An 18,987-nucleotide genomic window follows, 5' to 3' on the forward strand; every position below is an offset into this window, starting at 1 on the left:
TAGCCAATGTATATCATTGGTGTGGGCTGGCCACAATAGCCCCCAGTCCCCCATCCCACCATCAGGACAGCACAGGCTGAGGTGGCCAAGCCCCTCCACCGCCACCCTCAGCAGGGTTGGTAGACATCAGGGACCAGGGTGGGTCTGGTACGTCACTGGGTGTAGGAGCCTGCCGACTGCCTCACCAAGCTTTAGGATGCTTTGGGCTGATCCTGCGTTGAGCAGGGGGTTGGACTAGATGGCCTGTATGGCCCCTTCCAACTCTATGATTCTATGATTCTATAAGCCCCACCCACCCACCTGGATACTTAAGAGAAGCTCTGTTGGGTCAGGCATATGGCCCATCCAGTCCAACACTCTGTGTCACACAGTGACCAAAATCCAGGTGCCAACAGGAGGTCTACCAGTGGGACCAGAATAGAAGCTCCCCCACTGTTGCCCCCCAAGCCCGAAGAAAGAAGAACATCACTGCTCCAAACATAAGAATATAAGAGAAGTCATGTTGGATCAGGCCATTGGCCCATCCATCTAGACAATGTTCCATCTATACATTGTATTTAGTAGCCCCTTATGGACCGTAGAAGAACATAAGAGAAGCCCTGTTGGATACAACCAATGGCCCTTCCAGTCCAACTCTCTATGCCCCTCAGTAACCAAAGCCCAGGGGCCATCAGGAGGTCCACCAGTGAGTCCAGAACTCCAGAAGTCCTCTCACAGTTGCCCTTCAAGCACCAACTAGACAGAGAAGCTATGTTGGATCAGGCCAATGGAATTGTCTATTGGCCTAAGGGGGTTGCGTCATGAAGTTACTGTACGTAGTCATTATCAATATGCTAGTGTTTATTAATCATACAGTTTCAATTCAAAACACCCAAAGTCTTATATACAGATAAATTCAACCCTATGAACATACTAATGTCTCAACACCACCGAAGGAGGGGCACGTGCATGGGGGGGAAACCCTGGAACTTTTAAGATTCGGCCGAATCAATTCAGCCAAACCGGAAAATGTGAAGAGTTATTTGTGTGCTTCAAATCCGGCCCGAATCGTTTCGAGCCGAATCAGAAATGGTAAGAATTTGTGTGTGCGTGCACATCCCTAGGTGCAAGCTTTGAAAGATCAATCTTCCTTCGTCAGATGCAAGTAAGAACGAATGGAAATCCCAAAAATCCAAAGGGGGGTTTGACTCTTGACAGAATATACCCCAAAAACCTTGTTGGTCTCTACAATGCCCCTGGATTCCAATCCAACTCCTATATCCTTATTGGTGAAGTTCTGTTGAGGTATGCATAGCCATGCAACTGGAGATTAAAGAAGGTCAGGAGATAATGTATGCTTCTTCTCCCAGGATACAAAGGCAGTGATTAACATAAATGGGTAACCGTTAATGGAACCTGACAGGTCTAATATCTGTACCACTAAACCTGACCCTACCTGCCTTTGCCTGGCTTTAGATCCAACATGCTCACCCGCCTCTCTTAGAGATCTCAGCCGTTTAGACAAGGACTTGACGTTCTTAATAATGTAGAATTAGTTCTGTACCATAACCAGCCCCACCTTTGGCTTCACTAATTTGATACCAGACATGGAATAGGCGTCTGACAAGTACACCTTTGCACCTTGCTGTAATCACTGGCATTTAAAACAAGCATTTTAGATGATTCAGAGGTCAGGAGAACCTTCTGCCGGTTCCAAAACCAAAGGGTTGACATTATGTTATAAGTGTCCTAGAATTATAGAATCATAGAATCATAGAGTTGGAAGGGACCTCATGGGTCATCTAGTCCAACCCCCTGCACTGTGCAGGACACTCCCAACCCTATCGCTCATCCACCATCACCTGCCACCCGCTTGAGCCTTCACGGAATCAGCCTCTCCGTGAGATGGCTATCCAGCCTCTGGTTAAAAATCTCCAAAGATGGAGAACCCACCACCTCCCAAGGAAGCCTGTTCCACTGAGGAACCGCTCTGACTGTCAGGAACTTCTTCCGGATGTTTAGATGGAATTTCTTTTGAATTAATTTCATCCCATTCATTCTGGTCTGTCCCTCTGGGGCAAGAGAGAACAATTCTTCTCCATCCTCTCCATGGCAGCCTTTGAAGATGGTTCTCAGATCCCCTTTCAGTCGTCTCCTCTCCAGGCTAAACAGACCAAGCTCCCCCAACCTTTCCTCCTACGTCTTGGTCTCCAAACTCCTCATCATCTTTGTTGCCCTCCTCTGGACATGCTCCAGTTTGTCTTCTTTCAATGAGAGAGGTAGGAGATAGAAGCTGAAACTCAAGATGAATGGAGTCTGGTGTACTTATATAAGATTTGAGTCCAATGGTGCCTTTAAGGTCAACAAAGTTTGGTTCAAGGTATAAGCTTTGCTGTGTATGCACACTTCCTCAGGGACAACAAAACAGGAGTTACCTATCTAAACTTACACGTAAAGTGTGAGCAGTAAATTAACATATAGCATAAGGAAAATGTTTAACAGATTCCAGAACCAAGCAGGTATGTTTAAAATGTTCTTCTCTCTCTGTCTTTTAAGATTTTTAGGGTCATGGCCACACCCTGATTGGCCCTATTCCATCTCGGACACCCCGGACATGCTCCACCCCCTGGCCAGTTTCGCAAATATTAAGAGGAACCATGGATATGATGACACACTTACATTCAGGAAGTATATAATAATATAAAATATGTAGCCAAGTAGATAAAATGGTTATGTAGACTGATTGGGCAATCCCCATAGATACTAATATCTAAGTTTTCAATCCACTCAGTCACAGATGGGGAGAGCACAAAGAGCTCCATCACATCTCCCCAGAAAGCACAATGCTCACATTCCTGTGACAGGTGGAAAATTGTTTGGTGGGCTGTACCTCAATCACATAAGGGGCCTGGTATTTTGCCCCATTGAAACAATTGGTCTGCACAACTACCAAAGCTTGTTTGTGTTCTGTTACTTGTTTTCCATACTTTACGTGGCAAGTCAAATCCTATGGCCCTCTTGTTGGTATGTCTCAGGTTATGGGTACCAAGTGGGAATGATTGCATCCATTTTGCAACTGTTTGTTCCCTAGATCGAAGTTTTGTGATTGCAGGACTCTTGGGAAGCTTAGAGCTGTGGGTCTCTCAGGCACTACTAGCTATTAAATTTAAGTGGATAGTTGAGATGAGATCTGTGTGACCTACAGGTCTGAAGTGCAGAACTGTTGATTATGAAAACTCGCTTGCTTTTTCTGATAGCATTGCAGTTTCGACTTCTCCTTTTATGGGGAATTCTCCTCAAGCAGATCAAGAATAAAACATGAACTAATTTCATAGACTATTCTGGTCAGAATAACCTCAGCTCAAAGGCAGGTTGTTAGATAGGGAAGGAGAACAATTTCCCCAATTGCAATAGGGTCATTATTGAAATAGCCGTATTGTTTGAGAGTAGCTATCAAGCGATACTTTTTATTCTGGACCCACAGGAGAACAAAATCAGGTTATATTAGCTGATGCTTAAATATGCAGGCACCTGCCCTGGTGGTTTACCAGCTTAAGTCAGTTGTCACTGGCATCTTCCTTGATTTTCCGCACTGGCAAAGATCTTGATTCTTTATTCGGACAGTATCATAAAATCATAGAATCATAGAACCATAGAGTTGGAAGGGACCGCCAGTGTCAACTAGTCCAACCCCCTGCAGAACGCAGGACATTCACAACTACCTGCCCACTCACAATGGCCCCAATTTCATGCCCCTCCCCCCCCAAAAAAACCAAATTCCCTGGCCAGTCTGGCCTGATCTCAAAGTGGTAATGGGCATTTCTCTGGGCAAGCAAGAAAGGGCCACAAGAGCCAAGCACCAACAAATCCCTACCCCCCACCCACTTACAGAATCAGCAGATTGTTGGACAAGTAGACTAGACTACTGTAACATGCACCATGTGGGACTGCCCTGATAGATTGTTCAGAAATTGTATCTGGCACACTCTTGGACAACCATCAGGTAGAATGTGGACAGAATCCTAACATGCAACTACACTGATTGTGTAGACAGGACCACAGTGTACTGCTTTCCCTATAATCCTGTTCAGACGGCCCTGATGGACATGCATACTTTCTTGCCCAAACATGAGAGCCATTTTGTTTCCTAAAAATTGGGATTATACACGCAGTTACAGGGATGCTCCCAAAGAGGGAATTCCAGTTTGGAAGTAAAGTCACAGAATAACCTTCATGTGGAGCCGTCACAAGAGAATGTTTTCTCCCGCGTCCAATGAGAATTCTGGTCAACTCCATGAAATTGGTCTGCTTCTGTCTGTCACGTAAAGAGCTGGTAATCTCTTGGTGGGCCCTGCAGATCTCCTGGAATCTACTGGTCTACAGCTCAAAGTGATCCAATTCCCCTGGAGCAAATCACAGCTTTGGAGTGAGGTGTAAGATATAAGAACATGTACAGAGTTCCTCCCATCCTGGGAAAGACTTCACTTCATAGAACCATAGAGTTGGAAGGGACCTCCAGGGTCATCTAGTCCTACCCCCTGTGCTTGTATAAAGTTGTGAACTTCCCGGCATGGGAAGAGGGAGAATGTCCCCAAGTCTGGCTGTCTTCCTAGCACAAGACAGATAGCGCAGAGAGATTAGATCCTCCAGACATGGAAGTGAGGTAGCCACATTGGGGAAGGTAGTGGTGAATTCCCTGCATTGTGCAGGGGGGTGGACCAGATGACCCGGGAGATCCCTTCCCCCTCTATGATTCAAGGATTCATGGTCTCGACACCTTGCCAGGCTCCTTCTCCTCCCCAAACCTTGCCCTCACTAGGATCCACATACACCCAACCTCCAGGAATTCATAGAACAGAATCATAGAGTTGGAAGGGGCCACACAGGCCATCTAGTCCAACCCCCTGCTCAATGCAGGATCAGCCCTAAGCATCCTAAAGCATCCAAGAAAAGTGTGTATCCAACCTTTGCTTGAAGACTGCCAGTGAGGAGGGGAGCTCACCACCTCCTTAGGCAGCCTATTCCACTGCTGAACTACTCTGACTGTGAAAAATTTTTTCTTGATATCTAGCCTATATCGTTGTACTTGAAGTTTAAACCCATTACTGCGTGTCCTCTCCTCTGCAGCCAACAGAAACAGCATCCTTCCCTCCTCCAAGTGACAACCTTTCAAATACTTAAAGAGGGCTATCATGTCCCCTCTCAACCTCCTTTTCTCCAGGCTGAACATCCCCAAGTCCCTCAACCTATCTTCATAGGGCTTGGTCCCTTGGTCCCTTTCTCTGCCTGGAGCTGGCAATCCCAGCTCATGCAATATAGGAAGACGAGAGCTCTCTGTCAGTGTTCTCTTGGCATCAGGCTTCCGTTGACAGGGTGTGCATTGGAGAAGCAGTGGGTTAGATGTCCACCCCCTCCCCCTGAGTCCGGCAGAGGATGCTGGAGGATCTGCCTCGGGCCCAGTCTCCATTGTGCCATCACAGCCCGCCTTCCCTCCCAGCCACCCGTTGGGAGTGGCCTAACAGGCACAGCAGGCAGCCAATCAGGAGGCATCTGGAGGGCAATAATGGGGTGAGCCTGTGCCTTGGGGAGACCACCACAGAGCAGACCCACCAGGCAGGAGAAACAGGAGTCGAGGATGGAGGCCAGGGTGGGTCTCGCCTCAAGCAGGGTGGGTCTCGCCATCTGATGAGAATCAGAAGGAGAAGCAGTGACGGGAAACCGTGGGACCCTGAGGAAGAGGCCATCAAGGACCGGGTGGCCGTCTGTTCTGCTGCTGTGAGTTGAGGAAGGTGAAGTAGATCCTCTACAGCAGTGGTCCCCAACCTTTTTATCACCCGGGACCACTCAACGCTTGACAATTTTACTGAGGGGTGCGATGGGAGACAATGACACCCAAAGTGTGTTGTAAAGCAGGAGTCATCAACCCCCGGTCCACGGCCCGGTGGCGGGCCACAGAGGCCACGGTACCGGGCCGCCGCCAGCCATGCCTGCCTTCCCCCGCCGGCAGCAAGAAGGAAGGGAAGAGGCAGGCGCAGCAGCTGGCATGGTGGTGACGCAAACGCGGATGCGCACTGTTGTCGTGCATGCGCGTTAGCGCCCCTAGTGGCAAAAACGCGCACTCACAGTTGCCGTGCATGCACGTTAGCGCCACCTGGTGGCGAAAACATGCATGCGTGGCGATTGCGCGTGCACGTTTTCGCAGCACCCGGGCCGTCGGCTCTTCCCTCACTCCGGAGGCAGTCCCTGACCTGAGAAAGGTTGGGGACCGCTATTGTAAAGGGCTGGGGGGGATGAAGTAAAGGGCTGGGGGGGATGAAGTAAAGGCTTGGGGGGGGGAGAAGGCGTCCTTCGCGGCCCACCTCCAATTAGTCGACGGACCACATGTGGTCTGCTGCCCACAGGTTGGGGATCGCTACTCTATAGAATCATAGAGTTGGAAGGGACCTCCCTGGTCATCTAGTCGAACTCCCTGCACTATGCAGGACACTCACCACCCTCTACCTCCTCCACTGTCACTGGCCACCCTCCTCCCCAGCATTCTGCCTGTTTCCCCCTGGTTCAGCCTCACTTGGAGGATTCTAAAAGCAGAGTCCAGTCAGGCACCTTTAAGACCAACAAAGATTTATTCAGGGCGTGAGCTTTCGAGTGCAAGCACTCTTCCTCAGACGATGATCTTCTTACACGACAGGGAACATATAGCAAAAATCAATTCTGTTACATCAGTAGACTGTGTCACAACCAAATACAGCCAATGATCATCCTTTGTGCTACTTCAGACCAACACGGCTACCCATTTGAATCTATCCTTTTGGAGGATTCTCTTCAGGTTGGGGCACCAGAACTGAAGAAAGATGTCGAGAAACTGGAGCATGTCCAGAGGAGGGCTACGAAGGTGGTGAGGGGTTTGGAGGACGTATCAGAAAAGGTTGAGGGCGCCTGGTCTGTTTAGCCCAGAGAGAAGGTGACTAAGAGATTATATGATAGCCATCTTCAAACACCTGAAAGATGGCCCTAGAGAAGATGGAGCAGAGCGGTTTTCTGTTGCCCCAGAGGGTCAGGCCAGAACCAATGGGTTGAATTTAATTCAAACGAATTTTCAGCTAAACATCCAGTCAGAGCGGTTCCTCGGTGGAACAGGATCCTCGGGAGGTGGTGGGTTCTCCTTCGGAAGTTTTTAAGAAGAGGCTAGATCTGACAGAGAGGCTGATTTTATGAACTTAGGCAGGTGGTGAGTGGGTGGGCAGGAAGGGATGTGCCAGGGTTTGTCTCTTGTGGCCCTTCCTTGCAGACCCGGGGAATTGATGGTCGCCACTGTGGGATGGTAGGTGAATTTCCTCCAGGCCAGGCTGGATTCTGGAGATTTTTGAAGGAAGGTATCACTTGGGCATGAAATTAGGGTCACGGTGGGTGGGCAGGTCGTTGTGAGTTCCTGCATTGTGCAGGGGGATGGACTAGATGGCCCTGGAGATCCCTTCCATGATTCCGATTGTGTCTCCACTAGTCAAACTTGTTTTTCAGTATTAGAGAATCATAAAAAATCACAATGTTGAAAGGGGCTCCACAGGCCATCTAGTCCAACCCCCTGCTCAATGCAGGGACAGCCTCAAGCATCCATGAATACCGTATATATACCGCATTGGACATGACTTCCTGTGCAGACTTCCAAAAGGATGCGGACAAAACTGAGGGGGTGCAGAGGAGAGTGCCAAGGATGACCCGGGGCCTGGGGGCCGCGCCCCTAGGAGGAAAGGCTAAGGGACACGAGGGACTGTTTGGGGAGTTTCAGAAAACAGGAGTACGAGACCGTAGCCAGCCCCCCTAGCCACCGGTTTCTCCCGGGGAACTGCTCTCTTTCATCGGGAGATCAGCTGTCATTTCGGGAGGGGGGCAACCTGAAAGAGATCCAGGCACAGGTCTTTCTGATAATTTCCCCCTACTGCTGTGTCCCCTTCGCAGGCTTTCCTTGCTGTTCGGCCATGGCCCCCAAAGGGAAACCAGAGGCAGCTAAAGGGGGCAAAGCGCCAGCCAAAGGAGCCAAAGGAGGGAAAGGAGGAGGCAAAAAGTCCAAAGTACCACCTGGGACCCTTACCGAGCAACAGATCCAGATATACTTAGCCTGCGGTGTCATAGCTTCACTGAGCCTGTTGACGATTATGATTGTGACCATTATGTGTAAGTTCTGCTCTACCTGATACATGCCCATTCTCTCCCAAGGGCCCTCTGATATCTGAGACCTGTTTTCTCCTTCTCTGTTCTAGGGTTGGGCGCTTCGGCGTCCGATGTGGCCATTCGCACCCAAAGCGCCCAACCGTGAAGAACGGGGAATGGGATTGGCATTGCAAGCTGGGTTGCAGTCAAAATGTTTCGAATCATCGAGTCATATGGTTTGGGAGGGACCTCCGGGGTCATCTAATCCAACCCCTTGCAAAAGGACCTGCCCGCCAACTGTGACCCCAATTCCATGCTCCGATGATACCCGCCCCCCCGCCCTCCCCCCAAAAAATCCTCAGAATCCCTGGCCAGTCTGGCACGGAAGAAATTCGCCTTCTAATCCCAAAGTGGGCATTTCCCTGGGCAGGCAAGAAAGGGGCACGAGAGCCAAGCTCAGACACAGGCCCTTCTGCCCACCCACTCACCATCTGCCTAAGTTTACAAAATCAACATGGCTGTCAGATGGCTCTCTAGCCCCTGCTTAAAAACTTCCAAAGGAGAACCCTCCACCTCCTGAGGAAGCCTGTTCCACTGAGGAACCGCTCAGACTGTCTGGAACTTCTTCCGGATGCTTAGCTCAACATTCTTTTGAGTTCTGACCGTCCCTCTAGGGCAAGAGAGAACAACTCTGCTCCATCCTCTATATGACATCCTTTCAAGTACTTGAAGAGGGTATCATACCTCCTCTTCTTCGTCTTCTCTCCCTGGGCATACAAGAAAGGGCCACATATCTGAGGGACCGCCTATTTCTTTATGCCCCCCTGCTGGGCTCTTCAGAATGCAGATTTGAATCCCTTGCTGGCCCCCAGCCCGTGGGCATACACCTGGCCTCGACCTTTTCAGCCCTGGCTCTGACCTGGTAGAATGAGCTCCTGGAAGAGCTGAGGGCCCAGCCCCATAGGGCCTGCAAGACAGAGCTCTTCCACCAGGCATTTGGTTGAGGCCATGCTGTGGAAGGTCTTGGGTCCCTCCTCAGAATGGCCCAGAACTTCAAGGACCAGTTGGCCAGACCCTTCTCAAGACTTACAGGTGGCAAGGGGGGGGGCGGTCATCTATTCCAGGGGTAGTCAACCTGTGGTCCTCCAGATGTTCATGGACTACAATTCCCATGAGCCCCTGCCAGCAAATGCAGTCAAGAAATCAAATAAAAAAACACATAAAGATGATTGAATTGGACATAAGAGAGTATCGCTCATGGCTTACTCTCCGGTCCCTGTCTTGATCATTTTAGATGGGACGCTGCAGGAAATTAAAAGCCCTGTTGACTACCCACTGAAAAATCTGAGAAAAACTGTGGCCGACACTATTGAAGACCAAGAAATGGAGAAAGTGGGTGGTAAGTGACTAATCAATCTCACATATTATTCTAGATTGTGAACTTCATGTGAGTCATCGCAGAAATCTTCTAGATCCTCTACTTTGTCCCAGAAGTCTAGTATATGATGAAGCTACACTCCAGTTTCTGCTTAATGATCTTTCTGCAGACACCACGTTGTGTATAGCTGAATTTTTAAGGACTATCAAACTAGAATTAAGATGTTTTAATCAGCTGATTTTAGTGTTATTTTAGTCTATAATATTAGCTTATTTTACTCTATTATAATTTTACCCTGCTTGGCTGTACTTGCCTCTTATTGTTATGCCAATAAAGGTGATGGATTTTTAGAGGGAAAGGAGACTAGACCTTCTGTGTGGCCCCTTCCCACTTTAGGATTCTAGGAGTAGTTCAGCCATGGAATGGGCTTCCTCAGGAGGTGGGGGGCTCCCCCTCACTGGCAGTCTTCAGGCAGTAGCTGGACGGATCCTTCTCCTGGATGCTTGAGGCTGATCCTGCATTGAGCAGGGGGTGGGACTAGATGGCCTGCATGGCCCCTTCCCACTCTGGGATTCTAGGAGTTTAGTTCAGCAGGGGAATGGGCTGCCTCAGGAGGTGGGGAGCTCCCCCTCACTGGCTGGACAGATCCTTTTCCTGGATGCTTGAGGCTGATCCCGCACTGAGTAGGGGGTGGGACTAGATGGCCTGTGTGGCCCCTTCCTACTCCAGGATTCTATGGGTCTAGTTCAGCAGTGGAAGGGGCTGCCTCAGGAGGTGGGGAGCTCCCCCTCACTGGTGGTCTTCAAGCAGCAGCTGGACGGATCCTTCTCCTGGATGCTGGAGGCTGATCCTGTCTTGAGCCCATCTGGCCCCTTCCAACTCTGTGGTTCTGTGATTCTTTAGCCATGGATCTTGCATATGAAGTGGAAACCCTGAAGATTAAATTCAAGGAGGCCAAAGAAGATTATGCTGCCAAGAGAAAAAAGTATCGTGAGTATCACAGTCTCTTCTCACCCACCCCTCCTGGGTCTCTAAAGACAACACTGGGAGGGGGGGGGGACGGTGCCATCTCTAAGCACCAAGAAGGGTCTGTGTTCGGGAAACAGAGGACTCGAAGGCCAAGCAGCAGGCCCTGATCTCCAAGGCATGCCTTCCTGGCCGTGTTTTTAGCACCCGGAGTCATTCTGGTTCTGATTTCTTTGGAGGCCACTGGTGTGCATCGGCTGTCTCTCTCCAACACTTTCCTGACTCCAGGTTGGGAACTCCAACAGAGACCTCAATGGAGTACCATGCCTCAGCGCCCACCTTCCAAAGCATCCCTCTTCTCAAGGAGAAATCAGCTCTGCAGCCTGGAGAGGCGCTAGCAATTCCAGGAGATCCCCAGGCCCCACCTGGAGGCTGACATCCCTGAACTTCAGTGGGGTCCAATGTCACAAAGTCCCGCCACCAGGTGGGATCTGGAGACGTCCTGTGGTTACAGCACTTCTTGACAGTTGATCCTGCTGGAGTTGGACTAGAGGGCTTGTATAGTGGTGCTACGTGGTTCTCCCGTGGCCACCCAGCCCAGAAACCACACAACAGCCAGTGGACCCTTCACCATGCGCCAGCTAACTGTTCCCTGACGGTTCTCCCTCCCTGCATCTGCCCTCTTAGAATCCCTCTTCTACAAAGCCATGAGAAGTTCTTCTGGCCCTTGGAAGTTTCACGGAAAGAGCCTCTATTACTTCGGCAACGAAGAAAAAACCTGGCCCGACGCAGAGAACTTCTGCATTTCCAGAGATGCACATCTTGCTTCTGTCCTGAATGATGAAGAGCAGGTGGGTAGGATCTGGTCCTTCTTGCCTCACCTGGTAGCCCTCAGCAAAGCGCTCGGATCTCTTCCTCTCTCCAGTCACCTTCTGGCACACCTCCTTTTGACAGTCACTCAGCTTAACATTGTAGGATTGCCAAAAGCCACATACAGTCTGTTCAGGGGGTACCCAGGTTGGTCTGACGTAGCTGAACACAGTTGGGGTCCAGGGGCACCTTGAAGACCAACCAAGTTTTATTCAGGCTTAAGTTTTCATGTGCAAGTACCCTTCCTAAGATACAGTGAAATCTACACCAATACAGGATGGGGGAGACTTGTCTTGGCAGTAGCATGTGCGAAAAGGATCTAGGAGTCTTAGTAGACCCTACATTGAACATGAGTCAGAAAAGTGACTCGGTGGCTAAAAAGGCAAATGGGATTTGGGGCTGTATCAAACGGAGTATCGTGTCCAGATCACGGGAGGTGATGGTACCGCTTTACTCTGCTCTGGTTTGGCCTCACTTGGAGTCCTGTGTTCAGTTTTGGGCACCCCAGTTGAAGAGGGATGTAGACAAACTGGAGCGTGTCCAGAGGAGGGCAACAAAGATGGTGAGGGGTTTGGAGACCAAGACATAGGAAGAAAGGTTGGGGGAACTTGGTCTGTTTAGCCTGGAGAGGAGACAACTGAGAGGGGGTCTCATAACCATCTTCAAGTATTTAAAAGGCTGCCATATAGAGGATGTAGCAGAGTTGTTCTCACTTGCCCAGAAGGATGGACCAGGACCAAAGGGATGAGATTAATGCAAAAGAAATTCCACTTCAGCATCCGGAAGAAGTTCCTGACAGTCAGAGCGGTTTCCCAGTGGAACAGGCTCCCTCGGGAGGTGGTGGGTTCTCTATCTCTGGAGATTTTTAAACAGAGGCTGGAGAGCCATCTGACGGAGAGGCTGATTCTGTGAAGGCTCAAGGGGGTGGCAGGTGATAGTGGAGGAGCAAGAGGGTTGTGAGTGTCCTGCACAGTGCAGGGGGTTGGACTAGATGACCCAGGAGGTCCCAACTCTATCATTCTATGATTCCATTCACCAAAGCAACCATTTTTCCCGGGGTGCCTATAGATTAGGTATAGCCCAACGGTGACTCTCCAGATGTTCATGGACTACCATTACCATGAGCCCTTGCCAGCATCATGCCAAGGAAGGATCTCATGACCTTGTACTAGGATAGCATCTCCTGTCTCATGGAGCCATTGCACTTTCCGGCTGGGTGACCTTGGCAAAGGGTTATCCCCCTTTTAAACAAAGCGCCCATCTTTCACTGCCCCATGGACAGCTGGCGCCTCTTCCTTGCCACGATGCCTACGCTGAGGGAGCCATCTTTGACCTTCTGCACGGCTCTGTCTCCTTTTCCAGGAGTTCATCTCTTCTCAGATCAAGCAAGCTTCCTGGATCGGCCTGAAGGATGAAAACAAGACGGGCGGGTGGGCGTGGACGGATGGCTCCAAGATCGAGAAGCAGTGAGTCAGGAGGGGCTCCCACGCTTCCGTGCCCACTGGGTCTTCTGCGACGGGAGGACGGGGCAAAGGGAGAACCTTCCAGCCGGTGGCAATTTTAAGAGGATTGTTCCCATATTGCCTGCTGCCCTGGAGAATTTGCTTCTCCAGTGCCCTCCCATCAATTGCAGGATACTGGAAAAGTCGCTGGATATACCAGACTTAGAGCCTCTTGTGGCGCAGAGTGGTAAGGCAGCCGTCTGAAAGCTTTGCCCATGAGGCTGGGAGTTCAATCCCAGCAGCCGGCTCAAGGTTGACTCAGCCTTCCATCCTTCCGAGGTCGGTAAAATGAGTACCCAGCTTGCTGGGGGGTAAACGGTAATGACTGGGGAAGGCCCTGGCAAACCACCCCGTATTGAGTCTGCCATGAAAACGCTGGAGGGCGTCACCCCAAGGGTCAGACATGACTCGGTGCTTGCACAGGGGATACCTTTACCTTTAATATCTCTGTTATGTGTGTTTATGCTGCATCCACTAGAAACTACGATCCCGTACAAGTTCCGTTTAAAGGGTTTGCAGTTACTTTCTCTGCCTCCTATGCTGGATTCCCCCCTCCTTTTTCTACTTTAGCAGAGGTTTTCCTTACGAAGTCAGGAGCATCCCCGCTATTTACTGCCCATCCCCAGAAGCAGGGGATCCAACCCAGCTCCTTCGTCCTCTGCTTTCGCTTTGCAAGGTTTCTTCCAACTTGCCCACCCCCTTTCCAGCTGGTTGCCGCCTCTTGGAGAGGTTATCATCTCTCTGGGTAAGGGACGTCACCACTTGATTGTTGTAAAGGACCCCTTGCTTCCCTAAAATGAAAAAAAGGTTCGCTTTGAGACTTGCCACATACCCCACAGAGGTGTCTGTTCCCCCTGGACCCCTGCTCCCCCCCCCCCCGCCCATCCCTGCCAATAGGACTCGGCAACCATATTGTTCAACGCTCTCGTGTCCCCACCCACAATCGGCGTTACTCCTCCCTGAGGTCCCTCCCGGACCCAAACACCGCCCCCCACAGGCTCCACCCGGGCCGTGCTACCACGGACTTCTCCTGGCTTCCCCGTGTAATTCCGGCTCCTCTCTCTAGGTATTGGTCTCACGGGGAACCCAGAGTTTCGGGACATGCCAGCGAAACGGATAACGAATGTGCCTTGGTGTTGCCGTCATCGGCCCACCGCAACTGGAAGGACGACGAGTGCCACAAGCTCTACGGATGGGTTTGCAAAGAGATACTAGATTAGGAATGAACCATAAAGAAGGTGGCACCGGTCACTGGGGAAGATTCTTGTGTGGGGAAGCAGGCGATGTGGCTCAGTTCCTGTGTTGCTGCACTATTTCTCCAGCCTCTACTGCAGGGGTAGTCAAACTGCGGCCCTCCAGATGTCCGTGGACTACAATTCCCATGAGCCCCTGCCAGCGTTCGCTGGCAGGGGCTCATGGGAATTGTAGTCCATGGACATCTGGAGGGCCCCAGTTTGACTACCCCTGCTCGACAGAAACAAGAAGGAGTGGAACAGGGGTGGGGGGGGGAGGCAGGTTTGGAGGGTGGTCTGTATTAGGGAAGGGCGCAAACCTCATTTTTGCAGTTTGGTTTTGGGGTTTGCGCCCGAACCACGAACTGAGCCATGAACTCCCCGTCCAAACTGAGAGGTGCGTCTGCAAACCGATCCAGCTCATATCGGTTTGTGAGCCATTTAAAGTTTAAGCCCCTGCTTTCTGCTCCCCGCAAAAAAGCCATGGGGAGCAGAAAGCAAGGGGGCCATTTAAGCGGAGCAGCCGTTTTTCGTGAGGAGCAGAAAGCAGGGGTTTAAACCCTAGCATTGCGCTTGTCATGCACTGCATCCGAATTTCCGAAAGTTCGTGGCGGTTCTTCGCTTGGCGATTATTGCTTCGTGAACCATGAACTGCTCACGAATTCTCGATGAACGTTATTTTGTCAGCCCATCCGTTCTCATCCCCAGTCTCTATGGCACCGCATCCCCAGCCCAGTTCTACCTGCTTCCTGAACTCTTCCTTCCCCACCCCACCCTTCCAATTCCCAGGAATTTCCAAAGCCAGAGCTGGCAGTCATAAAGGAAATTTACATTGCAGATTCATTTATGACATTTCTATTCCTCCCTCTCTGGAATTACAACAGATTTCCACAATGCAGAGCTCAAAGCTCCTTGAGAAACTTGCAGTCTTGGAGGGTGAAGTATACGGCAGCCTATGCCACTGATGTCCCTCCCCTCCCCAAACCACTCTCCCACCCCCAGGAATTTCCCAGCCCAAACCTTGCAACCCTCCTTGGCTAGACACATGGGCAGCTATTTGAAGATTGTGAGAAATGGGGTTTCTCGTTTGCCCTTAGATCAAGATGGGTAGCTCACTTCTTCAGATACAGTGAGAACGTGAGTCTCTCTGTCCTTATATCACATTCTGTATGGCTGAATGCGATGCCTTCCATGCAGACAGTTCAAGAAGGGCAGCTGTGTTAATCTGTCTGTAGCAGCAGAAAAGAGCCAGAATCCAGGAGCACCTTATAGATTATGCAACTTTGGGGCCGGGGGAGGGCTTTCATGCACACTTTCCCAGAAGCACCCTTAATGCTATTTATGGTAAATGCTGGGGATTTAAAGTGTGTTTTAAATTTAAAGTATTAATCTGTGGCTTTAAAATGCTTCCCTGTTAGTCCCGCTGAAAAACTGACTCAGAAGCCCCCATCTGCACCTCCCCACTTCATTACCCAAATGAGCCATTAGCTACAAAGCAAACTAATGGATAACTTTATTGCCAAGTCAAGGGATCGCAAAGGAAAGCGTTGTTTTCTTCCGGGCTCTTGGGCAGCTTTCATTTTGCATAAGCCATTGGCTCTCAGTGGACACCCTTGACATGTAAACATACATCCCACCAATGGCGCATGGTTGATCCCCAGGTACATAGCCTAAAAGGGCACGCCCGTCATCCGTCTTCCTCGACAGCTTCTCATTCTTGATCACACACGGCGTCCAACATACAGCCCTCTGAAAAAGCAAGAAAACACGTCAAAGAAACCCCAATAGGCTACGATTCATGCAGCAGCGTTCTCTTTTTCGGAAGGCGAAGATCTGACAAAGTTATACTGTTCCCAAACCAACCAGAGAGGCAAATCTGAGATCAGAGAAGCCACAGTTCCAGGGACTGTGTGTTCAGACGTGTAAAAATATTGCCTGCACCCTGAACAGAGGAGTTTGTTTAGAGGAAACAAGAACTGTATCTATTTATTTATTTGTTGTTTGTTTGTTTATTATTGCACTTATGGTCTGCTCTTCCCTGGGGCCTCAGGGAGAATTGCAACATTTAAAAACATATACATTTATAGCAGTTTAAGACTAATTTTTCAGTGCGGTGCCATTTAATGAGAAAGGAAAAGAGGAAGGGACAAAACAAAATATAGTCCCTGAGATGTAAATTAGAATCATAGGACCATAGAGTTGGAAGGGACCTCCAGGGTCATCTAGTCCAACCCCCTGCAGAATGCAGGAACTAACAACTAACAAAGGTTCCGCTGGACTCAAACGCTATATCTGTACCAAGGCAGCATGGAGTGCAGCTCTTTGGACCTTTTCTCTCTCTGACCTTGCATGCTCTTATAATTGTCCTTTAGAAAAAATATTTTCCTAAATACAAGTAATATGCAAGTTTTACATGATGGATTTAGTTGGAGCTGTAAAATGAATTAGGGGATAATAAAAAATGTAGGTATCACAGATCTCTTTCTGAAACTGATAAACTGAATGTAGATCAAAACACTCTCGCAATGGGCCATGAACAAAGTGCAGTTTCAAAACTGAAAACAACATTGTGAAAGGTGTAAAACTGCCAGAAAAGGTAAAAAGCACTATGTCCAGATGCCTGGGCAGGCTGAAGAGCAATTGGAATAGCACTGCTTTTCTGTACTGACCGTTCTATTCAGCTGGTGAACCCAAAGCTAACTCGTGCAAAAAACATAAATGAAAACATATACTGTTAAAAATAAACATATATTTCTCAAAATCCTGCACAGTCTATTTTTAGTAGCAGATGCCATGAGTTAAATCAGCAACAAGCAAAAGAAATGAGATGACTTGTGGTTAAAGAACATAGGAGCATATGAGAAGTCATGCTAGATCAGGCCAGTGTTCTAGGTCACACAGTGGCCAAAACCCAGGGGCCATCAGGAGGTTCACCAGTGAGGCCCGAACTTCAGAAGCCTTCCCATAGTTGCCCCCAAGCACCAAGAATTCGGAGCACCACTGCCCCAAGACGGAGTGTTCCATCTAGACCTTTTGGCTAATAGCCACAGGTGGACCTCTGCTCTGTATAAGAACATAAGAGAAGCCCTGTTGGATCAGGCCAGTGGTCCATCCAGCCCAACACTCTGCGTCCCACAGTGGGCCAAACCCTGGTGCCATCTGGAGGTCCACCAGTGGGGCCAGATATCCCACTCCTTCCTCCCAGCATCGAGAAGACCGCCCCAGACAGAGTGTTCCGTCTATACCTTGTGGCTAATAACTATTTGCGGACCTCTGCTCCAGATGTTTATCCAATCCACTCTTGAAGCTGACTGTGTACCTGCACTTCCTGCAGCAGGGAATTCCACAAGTTAACGACTCTTTTGGTGAAGGACTTCCCCTTTCTCTGTTCTAAGACTACTGCTCATTGAGGGGGTGGTAGGAAAACAGCACCCTAGGGTGGTCTCACCGTGGTTGCAGCAGATCCCCGAGGAGGCGCAGGTCCCCCCGCTGCTTCCGCACGGCTTCCTTCCGGACTCACAAGGGGTCGGCAGGAAGTTTTCCTCCTGGCATCTCAGGGTCTCGGCGGTGCCAAAGTAGCAGCCCAGGTCTTCTCCGCAGCAAATGTTGGGCCCAAAGCAGTGGCCCCGATTCCTAGGCCCGCAGGAGATGCACTGCACGCGGGGAGGACACAAAAGGGGAAGAGGTGCTAGGATTAACATTAAACAATGAACCTTAAAAAGATGGCGAATACAGAATTCCAACTAGGGTTGTGCTCACCAAAGCCCAAGGTGGCCAGCACTGCGACTCAGAGAGGAGGGGTAGTGGCGCCCGTCATCTTTGCGCCATGGCACTAGCCACCTCGGGATCCCGTGATCACCGAAACAGCCAAACCGCACCAGAGCATGCAACCCTAGTTCTAACCGCCCACCCTCTCTCTCTGTCCAACTATAGGGGGCCAAGAGCTCTTTCTCATTGGGAGCGAGGGTTCTGATTTACCCGTACGAAGAGATCCACTGATGGAGACCCCAGGACCCACCCTGGCCTCAACCATACGCCTGGTGGAAGAGCTCCATCCTGCAGAAAGCTGACAGTTCCAACAGGGCCCTTAGATCTTCAGGGAGATCATTGCACCAGGTCTAGCACCCTACTTGTTTGCCAGAAGACTAACTTCCTCACAGGAGGAACTGAAGCTTCCTCCACCAGTCAGGCCGAAAAGTTGGACCCACCTCCTACGATTTCCCGGCCCTCCATTTCCCCACAGCTTACCTTCCTGACTTCCACATCCAGGGTGGATTGCTTCCCACCGATGGGGCAGTTCTGGATGTAGCAGGGCCGAAGACAGAGCCAGGAAGGAGAACATGCAGAAGGCCAGGGTATTATAAGACATGGTCCCCATTGACACCAGTTGGCTCTTGGGAAGCACCGGTGGAGACGTCCTTTGGGTCCTGTCTCTGTGGCTTCTGCTGTCGTTTCTCTTAAAGAGCACAAGATATTGCTTTCCACGCCAAGGGTCCTTGTCTAATAATCCAAGGTCGGGGATGTGAGGCCAGTCAGCGATGAGTGATTTTGTCTCTTGTTTCCCGTTTCCCCCCAAACTTTACAGATGACATCTAAGAGGCCAAGAATTCTCCTTAATTGAAAGGGTATTTGATGTCAGCAGCATTTGATGGGGGAGAATGTGACCTCTTTGGTGCATTCCAGATATAGGTGGTAGAACAGGATATTTAATATGCATCCGCGTTAGTTTCTGGATGGGAACATCGTTAGAGCCATGGGTCCAGAGTAGACACGGACACTGGAAGTGAGTTGAGCTCTTTATCGGGATCCCAGCATGATCCAAGCAGAAGGAGAACTGATCTGAAGAAACCCACAAGCAACCCCAACTTACATACAGAAGCCACACAATAGTTCTTCCCGCCAATGCGCACTA

The 18,987-nt window shown here is 50.0% G+C and overlaps 2 protein-coding genes across 3 annotated transcripts; one reads left to right on the plus strand and one right to left on the minus strand.

Annotated features, from left to right (window-relative positions):
• The first annotated feature begins 5,523 nt into the window (after window positions 1-5,523).
• Window positions 5,524-14,092, plus strand: LOC143820015 (C-type lectin domain family 4 member F-like). 2 transcript variants are annotated; one of them, XM_077302378.1, is made up of 7 exons: window positions 5,524-5,768; window positions 7,936-8,151; window positions 9,422-9,526; window positions 10,409-10,495; window positions 11,159-11,322; window positions 12,704-12,807; window positions 13,910-14,092. In XM_077302378.1, the coding sequence occupies exons 2-7, from the start codon at window positions 7,956-7,958 to the stop codon at window positions 14,061-14,063; spliced, it is 810 nt and encodes a 269-aa protein (XP_077158493.1). In that variant the 5' UTR covers window positions 5,524-5,768; window positions 7,936-7,955; the 3' UTR covers window positions 14,064-14,092. The 2 variants fall into 2 exon arrangements, with proteins under 2 accessions (XP_077158493.1, XP_077158492.1); XM_077302377.1 differs by having other exon boundaries at window positions 5,527-5,754.
• Window positions 14,093-15,691: 1,599 nt separating this feature from the next.
• Window positions 15,692-18,593, minus strand: LOC143820016 (neurophysin 1-like). Its single transcript, XM_077302379.1, is given in 4 exon segments — window positions 15,692-15,824; window positions 17,524-17,728; window positions 18,324-18,386; window positions 18,388-18,593. Coding segments are annotated over 4 exon segments (372 nt in total). The 5' UTR covers window positions 18,454-18,593; the 3' UTR covers window positions 15,692-15,786.
• Between the last annotated feature and the right edge of the window lie 394 nt (window positions 18,594-18,987).

The sequence above is a fragment of the Paroedura picta genome, chromosome 10 (genome assembly GCF_049243985.1).
Source record: "Paroedura picta isolate Pp20150507F chromosome 10, Ppicta_v3.0, whole genome shotgun sequence".
In the NCBI taxonomy this organism is placed as follows: domain Eukaryota; kingdom Metazoa; phylum Chordata; class Lepidosauria; order Squamata; family Gekkonidae; genus Paroedura; species Paroedura picta.

Excerpts from the sequence above, each read along its gene's own strand:
- LOC143820015 (XM_077302378.1), top strand. The coding sequence starts at position 7,956 with ATGGCCCCCAAAGGGAAACCAGAGGCAGCTAAAGGGGGCAAAGCGCCA. Across the intron at positions 8,152-9,421 it reads TATGATTGTGACCATTATGT|ATGGGACGCTGCAGGAAATT; the intron begins GTAAGTTCTGCT and ends TGATCATTTTAG. Across the intron at positions 12,808-13,909 it reads GGCTCCAAGATCGAGAAGCA|GTATTGGTCTCACGGGGAAC; the intron begins GTGAGTCAGGAG and ends TCCTCTCTCTAG.